The sequence below is a fragment of the Nerophis lumbriciformis genome, linkage group LG07 (assembly GCF_033978685.3).
Source record: "Nerophis lumbriciformis linkage group LG07, RoL_Nlum_v2.1, whole genome shotgun sequence".
Classification (NCBI taxonomy): Eukaryota; Metazoa; Chordata; class Actinopteri; order Syngnathiformes; family Syngnathidae; genus Nerophis; species Nerophis lumbriciformis.
Window position 1 is genome coordinate 30,123,799 of NC_084554.2, and position 16,855 is coordinate 30,140,653.

At 40.6% G+C, this 16,855-nt stretch overlaps 1 protein-coding gene across 2 annotated transcripts in view; it reads left to right on the forward strand.

Annotated features, from left to right (window-relative positions):
* Nucleotides 1–16,855, forward strand: part of cntnap2a (contactin associated protein 2a) — a 766,983-nt gene that overhangs the window by 281,416 nt on the left and 468,712 nt on the right. For both annotated transcript variants that reach the window (XM_061965507.1, XM_061965508.1), the window contains exon 3: nt 12,530–12,723. In XM_061965507.1, the coding sequence (XP_061821491.1) occupies nt 12,530–12,723 (194 nt within the window). The remainder of the gene's footprint in view (nt 1–12,529; nt 12,724–16,855) is intronic.

Below are 16,855 nucleotides of genomic sequence, written 5' to 3' on the forward strand. Positions count from 1 at the left end.
GAAACACAAAGAGAGAGGGCAAGATTGCATCAAGCATGTTGATCGCTTACTGTAACTCAACAATGAGTAGATGAGTGTTATGTGTGTGTATATGTGTAAATAAATGAACACTGAAATTAAAGTATTTCTCTTATTTATATATATATATATATATATATATATATATATATATATATATATATATATATATATATATATATATATAGCTAGAATTCACTGAAAGTCAAGTATTTCTTATATATATATATATATATATATATATATAGCTAGAATTCACTGAAAGTCAAGTATTTCTTATATATATATATATATATATATATATATATATATATATATATATATATATATATATGTATATGTGAAATACTTGACTTGGTGAATTCTAGCTGTAAATATACTCCTCCCCTCTTAACCACGCCCCCACACCCAACCACGCCCCGCACCCCCACCTCCCGAAATCGGAGGTCTCAAGGTTGGCAAGAATGGTGAAACAGCACGGCTGTATGATCAGCTCACATTTCCTCATACAGTGCAGAGAACAGTGGCGCTTTCAGTGGTCGTGTTTTGATCAAATTTACCGCGCTCACATCTGTTAAAACCTCATTGAGTTCGGGGCTGAGCTGCCTTGACGCGAGTGCTTCCCGGTGAATGACACAGTGTGTCCAATGCGCATTTGGCGCAACCCTCTTTATTAGAGCCTGCAGCTTGTTTCTTGACCCTGCCATGGTCATTGCGCCATCAGAGCAAAAGCCCACACAGTTTTCCCATTTAAGGTTGTGTTCTTTGAGGAAACTGTCCATTATCTTGAACAGCTCATCAGCAGAGGCTCTATTTTTGATGTATTTGCAAAACAGCAAATCCTCGCACAGTGACTCGCCATTCACAAAGCGGACGTATGCGATGAACAGGCAGTCTTTATTGCTGTCAGTAGCTTCGTCCACTTGTAAAGCAAAACGACTTTCTTTTCATTTGTCTCCGAGTTGTTCCTCAAGATCACTTGCAATGTCGCATATACGTCTCGCAACTGTGTCGTTTGACAGTGGGACAGCTTTTCATTTTGCTGCGCTTGTCTCGTCAAGTTTGTTCCGCTTAGCCCCGCCCCCATTAGTTACTGTTGCTATGTCTGTCAAACTTTTGCTCCTACCTAGAAATGTAAAGCCTACAGGAAAAATAAGTAATTTACATTTATTTATATAGCAGATTTCACAGACAGAATCACAAAGTGATTTACAGTGTGTATAGAAAATGAAAGCATAGTAAAAAAAAAAAAATCTAAAAAAAAAAAAAAAAAATTAAAGTGAAATTCCCTCCCGTTCGTCGCGCCCCACCTGTCATGTCTCTATTCCCCACCAGTGGGGCGCGCCCCACACTTTGAGAAGCGCTGCTGTACGCCAACAGAAGGTTACGTTCCGGCCCGGGATAGCAGATTGTGCAGACTTTTGAAGGCGGGTCTGATCATCAGCTCCAGGTGTGCTGATTGCCGGCGATCTTGAAGCTGCGCTCAGCGCAGCACACAGATAAATGCGCACTGACGCGCGCCCGGGCCGTGACACAGACATTTCCAAGTAATAATTGCACTTGCGTTTGTGGAATAGTTAGTTGACTTTATTTAGGTTTTTTACCAGCTCTCCTTATACAGTATGGGAAGGGATTTATCTGGCCGCAATCCTGGGTGGATCTCGGGTGAGATGAAGAGGGGGGTTAATCATTCTGCATTGCAGTCTGCTGAAAATGATGGAAAGCCCTCACTCAACAGCCCCCCCAGTTCATCACATTTCATGTATACTGTAGTTCCTTAATCCTGCTCAGTGGCCTTGTGGTTAGAGTGTCCGCCCTCAGATCGGTAGATCATGAGTTCAAATCCCGGTCGAGTCAAACCAAAGACTATAAAAATGGGACCTATTACCTCCCTGCTTAGCAATCAGCATCAAGACTAACCTTTGAAACAATACTAACCACTACATGGTAAGACCAGTGACGCCGTTAATGCGTGCGTTACTCTAATACAGTGCTTCTAGATTATTTATTGTCATGGTCACACATTGAGTACATAATCCTCATTTATTCATCCTCATTACCGGTAAACTGAAGGGTAATGTACAGTAGAAAGGAGATTCCTGACACATGAAAGGGGACTTATTCCCGGAAGTGAAAAAAAATTGGTGGTCAACCGAGCCAAGATGACTCCTGTGCAACAAGCAGTACGCAAGGGGCCTAGATCTTCCTGCAAAAAGCAGATACGAGCAAAACATCTAACTATGCAATGGAATAGATCCCTGCAGTTTTACAAGACTTCACCATCACCATTGGAAATAATGTCAAGTGAATTAATGTATTGGTGGTTTGTAACCGTCACAATCAAAATACCTTTTATTCGATAGTTATTGTCACATTTTCCCCTCAGATGCCATCCCAGGTCCTGGTTTGTGGTGGCATCACAAGAATAAAATGCCAAAGAAAATTTTTTTAAATGGCTTTAGATACTCAACGAGCATAGATATTGTGATGCCATGCATGATGATTGTTTGAACTCTGACGTTTATTTGACTTTTGAGGTGTACTCTTCCAGAAAAAATGTGCTTGAACTACCATTTTTTGGCCTTTTTGGGAGTCGTTCAACTTTGCAGGTTTCTCTGTATTTGAGCCATCCCACCGAATCGGTGCCATTTGCTTGTTGCAACTTTCTTTCATCTCAAAATCTGATAATAAACGTATTGAATTATTTGATATGTGCATTGGCCCATCTTGTTCCTATGCTGAAAATTGTATATTTGAGTAACAGGACTAAAAGTACCAGGAATTTGCATATAATTGGTAAAAACATAAAATATAATCTGGTGGCATTTTTACAAAAAGCATGCTGACCCTAAAACATTAGATTTATTCAACAAAAGAAAATCAAAAACAATATCAAGCAAATAATGAAGGTAACAAGACTGTGCTAAGATATATTGTTATAATTAAAATATACCAATTGAATATACAGAAAAATAAATAAGTGATCTTGCAGAGGACCGAAATTATGCAACTTTTTGTGGGCCTTGTGACTTGTTGAATAATCCACATTTTTCAGAGGGGGTAATGCGTTTGGGCATGTGTGTCTAAAGTGCGGCCCACAGCTCAGTTGTTATTAGTTTTTATTCTGAAAAAAAAATAAATAAAATCCCGGACATTACACAAAAAACAGAAATTACGCAACTGACCCAAATACCCCCAAAAATAAAACCAGGGAAACCAAAATTGCTGAAGACTTGTGCATCTATCTGCATATGGTATTTGAGGCTTTCTGTGCATCCTGTCATGATGAACATGTGAACATATTTCTTGAAGGATACAGTTAATTTTTGAGTGTGCGAAATACCCTATAAAGGTTTTAGTTGGCGGAAAGATATTAGTATAGAATGATAATAGGACATTTAAAATCCTAATATTGTCAGGTAAGATATGAGTCTGACCTAATTTGCTTTGTTACCTTTACCACTAAGCTAATATGTGCATATTTTAAACAGATTATTTGGCGTGTATTGATTGATCTACATTGTAAAACTTATATCAAAGTGATCCCCAATGCATTCTGTTTTTATGTATACTGTATACTGGAACAATGTTTGGACAACCCTGCCAGAACTGAGTGAAAAACCAAGGACATGACTTAAGTATAATTAAGATTGATTAAGTTTGATTAATATATATATATATATATATATATATATATATATATATATATATATATATATATGTATATATATATATATATATATATATATATATTATATAGCCCTAAATCACAAATGTTGCATAATATTGTGAAAGTTCAGTCCATAGTGGATCCAACATAATAGTGAGAGTCCAGTCCATAGTGGGGCCAGCAGGAGACCATCGCGAGCGGAGATGGGTCAGCAGCGCATAGATGTCCCCAACCGATGCACAGGCGAGCGGTCCACCCCGGGTCCCGACTCTGGACAGCCAGCACTTCATCCATGGCCACCGGACCTGTGCCGCCCTCCTCCACAAGGGAGAGGGGGGCAGAAGAGAAAAGAAAAGAAACGGCAGATCAACTGGTCTAAAAAGGGTGTCTATTTAAAGGATAGAGTATACAAATGAGTTTTAAGATGGGACTTAAATGCTTCTACTGAGGTAGCATCTCTAACTGTTACCGGGAGGGCATTCCAGAGTACTGGAGCCCGAATAGAAAATGCTCTATAGCCCGCAGACGGGCTATAGAGCAGCACGGGGGAAGAGGGGTTAGTGCATCTGCCTCACAATACGAAGGTCCTGAGTAGTCTTGGGTTCAATCCCGGGCTCGGGATCTTTCTGTGTGGAGTTTGCATGTCCTCCCCGTGACTGCGTGGGTTCCCTCCGGGTACTCCGGCTTCCTCCCACCTCCAAAGACATGCACCTGGGGATAGGTTGATTGGAAACACTAAATTGGCCCTAGTGTGTGAATGTGAGTGTGAATGTTGTCTGTCTATCTGTGTTGGCCCTGCGATGAGGTGGCGACTTGTCCAGGGTGTACCCCGCCTTCCGCCCGATTGTAGCTGAGATAGGCTCCAGCGCCCCCCGCGACCCCAAGCGGTAGAAAATGGATGGATGGATGGATGGAGCCCGAATAGAAAACGCTCTATAGCCCGCAGACTTTTTTTGGGCTCTGGGAATCACTAATAATCCGGAGTTCTTTGAACGCAGATTTCTTGCCGGGACATATGGTACAATACAATCAGCAAGATAGGATGGAGCTAGACCGTGTAGTATTGTATACGTAAGTAGTAAAACCTTAAAGTCACATCTTAAGTGCACAGGAAGCCTGTGCAGGTGAGCTTTTGGCAATATACATATATTGCCAAAAGTATTTGGCCACTCATCCAAATGATCAGAATCAGGTGTCCTAATCACTTGGTGTATACAATCAAGCACTTAGGCATGGAGACTGTTTCCACAAACATTTGTGAAAGAATGGGCCGCTCTCAGTGATTTCCAGCGTGGAACTGTCATAGGATGCAACCTGTGCAACAAATCCAGTCGTGAAATTTCCTCTCTCTTAAATATTCCAAAGTCAACTGTCGGCTTTATTATAAAAATATGGAAGAGATTGGGAACAGCAACTCAGCCACAAAGTGGTAGACCACGTAAACTGACAGAGAGGGGTCAGCGGATGCTGAAGCACAAAGTGCAAAGACTTTCTGCACAGTCAGTTGCTACAGAGCTCCAAACTTCATGTGACCTTCCAATTAGCCCAAGTACAGTACGCAGAGAGCTTCATGGAATGGGTTTCCATGGGCGTGCAGCTCCATCTAAGCCATACATCACCAAGTCCAATGTAAAGCATCGGATGCAGTGGTGTAAAGCACGTCGCCACTGGACTCTAGAGCAGTGGAGACGCGTTCTCTGGAGTGATGAATCACACTTTTCCATCTGGCAATCTGATGGACGAGTCTGGGTTTGGAGGTTGCCAGGAGAACGGTACATTTCCGACTGCATTGTGCCGAGAGTGAAATTTGGTGGAGGAGGAATTATGGTGTGGGGTTGACTTTCAGGAGTTGGGCTTGGCCCCTTAGTTCCAGTGAAAGGAACTTTGAATGCTCCAGGATACCAAAACATTTTGGACAATTCCATGCTCCCAACCTTGTGGGAACAGTTTGGAGCGGGCCCCTTCCTCTTCCAACATGACTGTGCACCAGTGCACAAAGCAAGGTCCATAAAGACTTGGATGACAGAGTCTGGTGTGGATGAACTTGACTGGCCTGCACAGAGTCCCGACCTGAACCTGATAGAACACAATTGGGATTAATTAGAACGGAGACTGATAGCCAGACCTTCTCAACCAACATCAGTGTGTGACCTCACCAATACGCTTTTGGAAGAATAGTGGGAAATTCCTATAAACACACTCCGCAACCTTGTGGACAGCCTTCCAGGAAGAGTTGAAGCTGTAATAGCTGCAAAAGGTGGACCCACATCATATTGAACCCTATGGGTTAGGAATGGGATGGCACTTCAAGTTCATATGTGAGTCAATACAGGTGGCCAAATTCTTTTGTCAGTATAGTGTACATTAGATTGGCCTACTGTACTTAAAGGGATACTTCCAGAACTGTAAAAGAAAATGTATATCCACCCTCATCTTGATTTTGAGATAGTAATAAAGCAAAAGACTCGACATTGTTGTGCAATTTGTTGTCAAATTGGTCGCGCCTTTTATCCTCTTACATTTTTAATTCGAATTATAGTTAACTTTGTCATGCACTGTCTCAGAAATGGTTCATTGCATGCTATAACAATGATGAATACAAATAATTCCACCACTAAGCCTCTTTTGTGCGCTTGCACTCTACTCCTCCGGCTCCGCAATTAACAGGTTTGAATGGAAATTGTCCTCAACGTCATGTTTCACTTGATGATTCAGTATGGATGATTCAAATTCCGGAAAAAAAAAAAAAAAAAAAATCCTCATTATTGTCTTGTCACGTGACTTTTTTTAATGGAGCCTTGGAGGAATGGGCCAAAAAAAAAAGTTTCCAATAAGGTGAGGCTGAAACTTGGAATGAGAAGGCATTAAACTGCTGCAATGGCTGTCCATATATCATCAGCTCTATTGAGGAGTCATGCTTTAATGTATGACTTTCCTCTCTGCCTCCTTTTGTTCTCGCGTTTCCAATCTTTTCTTCTGTTTGATTTGGACTTGCTGTGTTCTACTGGAACTTCAGAATGGGCTCATTTAGGCCCTCCTTCTCCCGGGTTTGTCATTCATCACTTGCTTTACCTTAACGAGGATCCCCTTTCTTTGCCTTTTCCTTTGCCTCCCCGCTATAAACCCCAGTCATAAAACTCACTCTCATCCCTCCCTTTTTGTTTTCATACCTCATCCATCTCTCTTATTCTTCCTGTCTTCCGCCACCACTCTGCACCATCTTGTCATTCACTCCACCTCTCGTCCATCACCTCTAGCTTTCCTAATCTGTACCGTGTGATGTTTACCTCTCATTGTCACTCATCCCACACAAAATTCTCCCCCTGGTGTTTTATCATCCCCAGGGGGAATGGCTTTTTGAGGTATTGACATTCTCGCTGATACTGACCCAGTTTATCTGTCGAGGCCGGAGCTGGAGCGTAATAGCTGTGTAATTGGATAAGATATAGGTTTCTTGTCAAGGGGTGGGGGGATACATCACAAAAGCAGCTTGTGCTGTTTTATCATGTGACATCATCTCGTCACCATGCTTAATGCTTCTTGCCCTATCTTCTCTTCCGCTTTGACCTGATGAAACCACTCGGAATCTTTTATCTATAGGGGTGTCCCTATACCAGTGTTTTCCAACCTTTTTTTGAGCTAAGGCACATTTTTTGCATTTAAAAAATCCGGAGGCACACCACCAGCAGAAATTATTACAAAACGAAACTCAGTTGACAGTAAAAAAGTCATGGTCGCAATTGTTTGATGTGATTTTGAATCATAACCAATCATTCATCAATATAGCTCTTGTCTCAAAGTAGGTGTACTGTCATGACCTGTCACATCACGCCGTGACTTATTTTGAGTTTTTTGCTGTTTTCCTGTGTGTAGTGTTTTAGTTCTTGTCTTGCGCTCCTATTTTGGTGGCTTTTTCTCTTTTTTTGATATTTTCCTGTAGCAGTGTCATGTCTTCCTTTGAGCGATATTTCCCGCATCTACTTTGTTTTAGTAATCAAGAACATTTCAGTTGTTTTTATCCATCTTTGTGGGGACATTGTGGATTGTCATGTCATGTTCGGATGTACATTGTGGACGCCGTCTTTGCTCCACAGTAAGTCTTTGCTGTCGTCCAGCATTCTGTTTTTGTTTACTTTGTAGCCAGTTCAGTTTTAGTTTTGTTCTGCATAGCCTTCCCTAAGCTTCAATGCCTTTTCTTAGGGGCACTCACCTTTTTGTTTATTTTTGGTTTAAGCATTAGACACCTTTTTACATGCACGCTGCCTCCCGCTGTTTCCGACATCTACAAATCAATTAGCTACCGGCTGCCACCTACTGATATGGAAGAGTATTACACGGTTATTCTGCCAAGCTCTAGACAGCACAGACACTCAACAACAACACATAATTTGCTGACAATAATTACTGGTTTGCAAAAAATATTTTTAACCCAAATAGGTGAAATTAGATAATCTCCCATGGCACACCAGACTGTATCTCACGGCACAGTGTGTCGCGGTACAGTGGTTGAAAAACACTGCCCTATACAACTTGTACAGTTACGATAGGATACCAATATTGGAGCCTTGAGTGTTGTCCGATACCGATATTAATCTAATACGAGATCAGCAGAAATTATAATACATAACAATGGTAGTTATGTAAACTTAGTGGACTTTCCAAAATGCGCTGAAACTCACCAGAAAACAAGTCTGAGAGACTTTGTCTATTTTGATGGACATTCTATTTTCAACTTATATTCAATTGAATAAACTGAAAAGACAAGATATTTAACATTCAAATCGGAAAACTTTTTTTTTTGCAAATATTAGCTCATTTGGAATTTGATGCCTGCAACATGTTTAAAAAAATCAATCAATCAATCAATGTTTATTTATATAGCCCTAAATCACAAGTGTCTCAAAGGGCTGCACAAGCCACAACGACATCCTCGGTACAAAGCCCACATAAGGGCAAGGAAAAACTCACCCCAGTGGGACGTCGATGTGAATGACTATGAGAAACCTTGGAGAGGACCGCATATTTGGGTAGCCCCCCCCCCTCTAGGGGAGACTGAATGCAATGGATGTCGAGTGGGTCTGACATAATATTGTGAGAGTCCAGTCCATAGTGGATCCAACATAATAGTAAGAGTCCAGTCCATAGTGGGGCCAGCAGGAAACCATCCCGAGCGGAGACGGGTCAGCAGCGCAGAGATGTTCCCAACCGATGCACAGGCGAGCGGTCCACCCTGTGTCCCGACTCTGGACAGCCAGCACTTCATCCATGGCCACCGGACCTGTGTGTCTCCCCCTCCACAGGAGAGAGGGGGGAGCAGAGTAGAAAGAAAAAGAAACGGCAGATCAACTGGTCTAAAAAAGGGGGGCTATTTAAAGGATAGAGTATACAAATTAGTTTTAAGATGGGACTTAAATGTTTCTACTGAGGTAGCATCTCTAACTGTTACCGGGAGGGCATTTCATAGTACTGGAGCCCGAATAAAAAACGCTTTATAGCCCGCAGACTTTTGTTGGGCTCTGGGAATCATTAATAAGCCGGAGTTCTTTGAACGCAGATTTCTTGCTGGCACAAGTGGCAAAAAAGACTAAGAAAGTTGAGGAATGCTCATCAAACACTTATTTGGAACATCCCACAGGTGAACAGGCTAATTGGGAACAGGTGGGTGCCATGATTGGGTATAAAAGCAGCTTCCATGAAATGCTCAGTCATTCACAAATAAGGATGGAGCGAGGGTGACCACTTTGTGAACAAATGCGTGTGCAAATTGTCGAACAGTTTAAAAACAACATTTCTCAACAAGCTATTGCAAGGAATATAGGGATTATCATCAAATATCATCAAAAGGTTCAGAGAATCTGGAGAAATCACTGCACGTAAGCGGCTAAGTTAAAAGTTAAAGTACCAATGATTGTCACACACACACGAGGAGTGGCAAAATTATTCTCTGCATTTAACCCATCATCCTTGAGCACCCCCTGGGAGGTGAGCCCATGACCTTCGATCCCTCAGGCGGTACTGCATCAAAAAGCGACATCAGTGTGTAAAGGATATCACCACATGGGCTCAGGAACACTTCAGAAAACCACTGTCAGTAACTACAGTTTGTTGCTACATCTGTATGTGCAAGTTAAAGATTCAAGATTCAAGATTGTTTATTGTCATATGCACAGTTAAACAGACAGTTTGCCGTACAATGAAAATCTTACTTTGCTAGTCCACCCTTCAACAAGTCACACAGTACTTAGCTTAAAAAAAAATAATTAAAAAAAAATGGCACAGTAAGTAACATAACATTATTGCACATTCTGATTGACAGTCAACAGTATAAATATGGAGGTGACATTTGGTCACAGCAGCAAAAAACGTTATCATGGAAGCCCCTGCTTATTTCAGCAAGACAATGGCAAGCCACATGTTGCAACAGTGTGACTTCGTAGTAAAATAATGTGGGTACTAGACTGGCCTGCTTGTAGTCCAGACCTGTCTCCCATTGAAAATGTGAAAATTATGAAGCGTAAATACGACAACTTCACTGGTTTTGGGTTTTGTTGATTTGATTTGATTTGATTTGTATATCCTGTTGCCTCAATTTAGATCTGGACTTCTGTATTTTCTTGGAATGTTAGGTCAATTCAGTATCAGTAATTTACTGATGTTATTCTTTTTTTTTTAGTTTTATGTTTTAGTGTCGTATTAAAAAATAATAGCTATAAAGACTCACAGTTTTAAATCTTAATTACATAAAATATCAGCTTTCCAATAACGGCTGTTTTAAAAAAATACATCCAGTTTAATATTTGTGTACACTTCTAATAATTCAGTCTTTTAAATTGACGGAAACCTTACTTATTGTCACGGCCGGGCGCATGCCAATGCACACTCATCAATGAGCCCCGAGGAGCGCACCTCGGTACACGCCCACGGCCGCTCATCTCCTGCACGCGTCACTCCGGCGGCAGCAAGAAGCTGCAATCAATCAGCACTTTGCGCACCTGCCAGTAATGAGCTTCCTTGGCTTCTTAAGCCAGTGCAGACCTGCGTTCCGGACCAGAACATAATCTTCTGTTCGCGTACACAAATCCCCGTTCTGCGTGACGAGCTGTACGTCTCGTCTTTTTCGTTGTTCCTCTCTGGTTCTTTGGCTCACCCTTGGATCTCGACCTCTCGCCTGGACACGGACCTGTTGACGCCTCCTTATACCCCCGACTACCTGCCTGTCTCACGGACATTCAAGCCTGCCTTTTCCCTCCGGGACTTCCGCCTCTCGCTCAACACTCCCGGTAACACACAACAATTAATTCCCACACTTAGTCACACACCATACTCTCTTGGATTTTTGTCACACTCCATTCTCTAGTTTTTACTGTTATTGTTGTTATTTTATTTATTTATATATATATATATATATATATATATATATATATATATATATATATATATATATATATATAATCATAGAGCTATACTATGCCCCTTGTTGTCTGTGCCGTCTACTCCCCCTGTACACAACACAACACAAACACTTATGCTTATGACGTTTTGAAGTAGTGTACAATACTCTTCATAACACTATTTTTGACGACTTTGACAATCGAGATTTTTACATAGATCCGTTTTTTCGAGGCATTAATCCAAAACTAACAACAACAAAAAAAGAACTGAAAAATGACAAAATAAAATCAAACACACGCAAACTTCAAAATATATATATATATATATGTATATATATATATATATATATATATATATATATATATATATATATATGTATATATATATATATATATATATATATATGTAGATGTATTTTAATTGTATCTATTATTTCCCTTGAAAGGTACCTATGAAGATAATTTTCAAATGTGTAAAATGCTGCGTGATTTAAATTGGAAAAAGTAGGGTCATCTGGTGGGGAAATATAGAAAGTCAGTAGTCCAAATTTTAAATCTTGGCAATGACAACTCGAAATAATAAAGAACATTATGTATCAAATTCAACAGTTATTTATGAAACAGATCGACAGTTGCTTAACAATGTAATGGAAGCAAATGTTTCAAGAATCTCTAAAGAATCAGTAACATATACCACCAATTGAAGGTTTCCAGAAAGTATTCTTAGTTAATTTCAGTGCCTTCACAACATTGTTGTCCCTGTTTTATCTGTTGTTGTTTTTCTTTCGTATTTGTCGTAACTCCAGGTTGTGCTACCATGAAGTATCATCATAATCCTCTCTCCAGAATTCAAATATTGAACCGCAGTGCATAAATGGAGATAAGTGCATACCTGACAGTATGGAGAGGGTTGTTGCCGTTTGAATTATTTACACAGCTGCCATGGTTTAAGTAGAAGAGCAGGAATTTATAAGAAGAAGATGGAATCAATAACAAGATGACGGCATGCTGTCGCGTCATCAAGGTATCGGTATCTACGCGGTGGTAGTTTTTCAAATGTCACATTGCTGCCTGCATGCTAATAACCAGAAAAAAAGAACCCATCTTGAAAAGTCATACATACTAATGCTCTTCACCTGGAAATAGAAGCCTTACCTGTGTATAATTAGACAATACTGAAGAAGATACCTTGTCACTCATCACAACCGTATAACTAATGTAAAAAAAACATGAATAAAACATGCATTTTTTCATGCGCTGTGCAAGGTGTCTGTGTCGGTATGTACCTCTCTGCTGGACACTGACCATTGATATAAACTGTGCATTCGCGTTATACAACATCATTACGTACAGATAAGACATTTTATTCTGCCATGGTGTCAAACACAAACCTGCTGCCATATTGGTCTGCACATATTACTTTTTATGAACATGAAATCTTGTGTCATAGGTGCTGGTGGATGGTCTCCACTGGACAGCGACCACTACCAGTGGCTACAGGTGGACCTGGGCTCCAGAAAGCAGGTGAGCGCCATCGCAACCCAGGGGCGCTACAGCAGCTCCGATTGGACCACGCGCTACCGTCTGCTCTACAGCGACTCGGGAAGGAACTGGAAACCTTATCACCAGGATGGCAACATTTGGGTGAGTCGGAAAATGAAACAATAGCCTATTTCCTGTCTTTGGATTGAATGAATGAATGAATTTATTTATTCCGGCAGACATATATAGCAACACTTCATCACTCTTTGAAATTTGACAGACATGCAACGGCACCCACCAAAAAGGGATACGGGGAAACAAAGCAAGAATGCTTATCCATGTCCCGCCCCTAATTTACAATCAACTTATATGTTGGTTATATATGTTGGTTGTATAGTCCAAGTTTCAACAGCAGATTTGATGGATACATGACAATTTCAGAACAAGACTAACATATGCTGGAAAACACTTTGGCAATAGCATTGAGCGACCATGAGATTAGCTCCATCTTGCCTGGGTATCTTTCGTCTTCTGAAGCCTTGTCTGGTGTGTTATGTCCCTTATTCCCATACTTGCCAACCCTCCCGGGAGACTCCCAAAATTCAGCGCCTCTCCCAAAACCCTCCCGGGACAAATTTTCTCCTGAAAATATCCCGAAATTCAGGCCGAGCTGGAGGCCACGCCTCCTCCAGCTCCATGCGGACCTGACCTGTTTTCACGTCCGCTTTCCCACAATATAAAAAGCATGCCTGCCCAATCACGTTATAACTGGAGAATGATCGAGGGCGAGTTCTTGGTTTCTTATGTGGGTTTATTGTTAGGCAGTTTCATTAACGTCCTCCGAGCGCGGTAACAACACACAACAGCAGCAGTCACGTTTTCGTCTACCGTAAAGCCGTTCATCTGCCGTAAACAGCAATGTTGTGACACTCTTAAACAGGACAATACTGCCATCTACTGTACATGCATGTGTGACAATAACATTTAGTGCTTTTAGAGAGTGTAGTGCACAACTGCGCACACAACAAGGAGACGAAGAACGAGGACGATACAGCCGTGGCGACGCCGACGACGAGTAAGATGAAGAAATACGCTTGTAAGTTCCAAGCCGCAGCTGCGATTGGACCTGGACAGGAGAGATGGAAGATTCCAGACTCCAGTGCATTTGATGAAAGCACTTTTGTGTGTGCCACACAGCAATGCATCATCAGAGAGGGTGTTCAGCATGATTAGAAAAATAGTGACAGAGAATAGAACAAGGATGGACAATTCAACCCTTAACTCCACAATGAGTAGATGAGTGTTATGTGTGTGTATATGTGTAAATAATAACACTGAAATTCAAGTATTTATTTGATATATATATATATATATATATATATATATATATATATATATATATATATATATATATATATATATATATATATATATATATATATATATATATATATATATTTATATATAAATAAAATAAATATATATATAGCTAGAATTCACTGAAAGTCAAGTATTTCTTATATATATATATATATATGAAATACTTGACTTGGTTAATTCTAGCTGTAAATATACTCCTCCCCTCTTAACCACGCCCCCGACTCCCCCCACGCCCCACCTCCCGAAATCGGAGGTATCAAGGTTGGCAAGTATGCTTATTCCACAGTGAGTTATTTTGCACCTGTGTTCCACAGTTTAGATAGTCCAAACAACTAGTCATGTTTTTGATAGTTTCCCAACAACACATTTTTTTACCGCAAGGTTGAACACTCTTAGGCTAGAAGACAGTTTAATTTCTCCACTCACATTGTCCCACAGTTTCACCGCCGCTATAGATAACGTTTGAGCCTTGAATGTGGAATTGGCACCAGTGTGTGTGGGATGGCTGCTTGCCCCTGCAGCATTGGGGATTTTGTGGTTCCAGCCATGTCTTGGTTTATTATATTTTAGTTCAAGACCACCCATTCTCCATTACTTTACCTCCCTCTACCACCGGGGGTAGGACATAGAGCAGCGTGCGACCATTAGCTAATGGCCTACTCTATTCACCTTAAAGTGCCACAAAGACCTAAGTAGCATTTTTAGGTCTTTGCACTGATGCTTGCAGGTATTAAAAGGAACCCTGTTGTTCCCGCTTCTGCATGGTCACTGCAGAACTCTCCCTCCCATTAGAGTGTATGTATTGTGCCCAAGGACACGACACAGTGTGTATCGAATCCACAAACAAGATGCAAAACACAAATTATAGAAGAACGGAAAACGACAGCTTTGGACGTTTTTTTTTTGCAAGGAGCATAATTATGTTTTGTAAGTAAGAGGTTTTTTTTTTCTTTTTAGTGTTTGTATTAAGCACAGCATGCGGCCCTTGAGGTCTGTTGGGGATGGAAAATGTGGACTCTTTTACGTCTCCTTGTAAATTAAAGTGTTGTTTATGTGTTCTGCATCAGAGCTATTAGCCGCTATTATTTATTTCAAAGTGGCTTTGGTTTTGCTATTAACTCTGATTCATCGCCTCTGAGATTTCTGCAAATGCTTAAAAAACACATTAATCGCCCTGTTGTTTGGCCATCTACTGCCAGGGTTATATTTGGTTTCAATAGCTTTAATGTATGACTTTACGTATACACTGTAATTTTTGCATTGCTTTTCTCGCTCATTGCTTGTACACACATTTCCAATACTCACGTCAGTGGTTGCCAAAACAAAACATTTTGACTTTAATGACAGATAGCGTGCGGATGAGACTGAAATTTTACTAACAAGTTCACTTGATGTAGTTTTTGCTTCTGAAAATAAATCTGGCACTCATTTCTCATAACATCAATTAGTTTTTGAGTAACCGAGAGATATAACTAAGTGTACTTGGAACGCCCTCTTTCCATCACAAAACTCCCCTCTTAGTGTGACGTCATCTACAGAACTGGAACCCATTTCCTCGCATAGACCGTGTGGATAAAGGTATTTAAAGTTATTTTTTTGATCACTTAATTGCATGTTTTTTGTCACACAGGTCCATGATAATTTCAAAACTGATATGGTTAACATTTTGAGGAATCACCATTTTCGGAATTTCATCTTTCATCTCCTCTTCCATAGACACCATAGCCTGTGTATGCTCATGCTCTTTCAGCATTTCCTAAAAGTCTGTAGAAGAAGACACAAAATACAAAACCCAAAACCAGTGAAGTTGGCATGTTGTGTAAATCGTGAATAAAAACAGAATACAATGATTTGCAAATCTTTTTCAACTTATGTTCAATTGAATAGACTGCAAAGGCAAAATATTTAATGTTCGAACTGAGAAACTTAATTTATTATTGCAAATAATCATTAACTTAGAAATGTAATGGCAGCAACACATTGCAAAAAAGTTGGCACATAAACATTTTTACCACTGTGTTGCATGGCCCTTCCTTTTAACAACACTCAGTAAATGTTTGGGAACTGAGGAGGCCAATTTTTGAAGCTTTTCAGGTGGAATTCTTTCCCATTCTTGCTTGATGTACAGCTTAAGTTGTTCAACAGTCCAGGGGTCTTAGTTGTCATATTTTATGCTTCATAATGCGCCACACATTTTCAATGGGAGACAGGTCTGGACTACAGGCAGGCCAGTCTAGTACGTGCACTCTTTCACTACGAAGCCACGCTGTAGTAACACATGCAGAATGTGGCTTATCATTGTCTTGTTGAAATAAGCAGGGGTGTCAATGAAAAAAATGTTGCTTGGATGGCAACATATGTTGCTCCAAAACTTGTATGTACCTTTCAACATTAATGGCGCCTTCACAGATATGTAAGTTACCCATGCTTTGGGCATTAATACACCCCCATACCATCAGAGATGCTGGCTTTTGAACTTTGCGCCTATAACAGTCCGGATGGTTCTTTTCCTCTTGGGTCCGGAGGACACGACATCCACAGTTTCCAAATATAATTTGAAATGCGGACTCGTTTGACCACAGAATACTTTTCCACTTTGCATCAGTCCATCTTAGATGAAATTGGGCCCAGCGAAGCGGGTGGCGTTTCTGGGTGTTGTTGATGAATGGCTTTGGCTTTGCATAGTAGAGTTTTAACTTGCACTTACAGATGTAGTGACGCACTGTAGTTACTGACGGTGCGTTTCTGAAGTTTTCCTGAGCCCATGTGGTGATATCCTTTACACAATGATGTTGCTTTTTTTATGCAGTACCGCCTGAGGGATTGAATGTCATGGACATTGCCGCTTACATGCAGTGATTTCTCCAGATTCTCTGAACCTTTTGATGATATTACGGACCGTAGATGGGGAAAT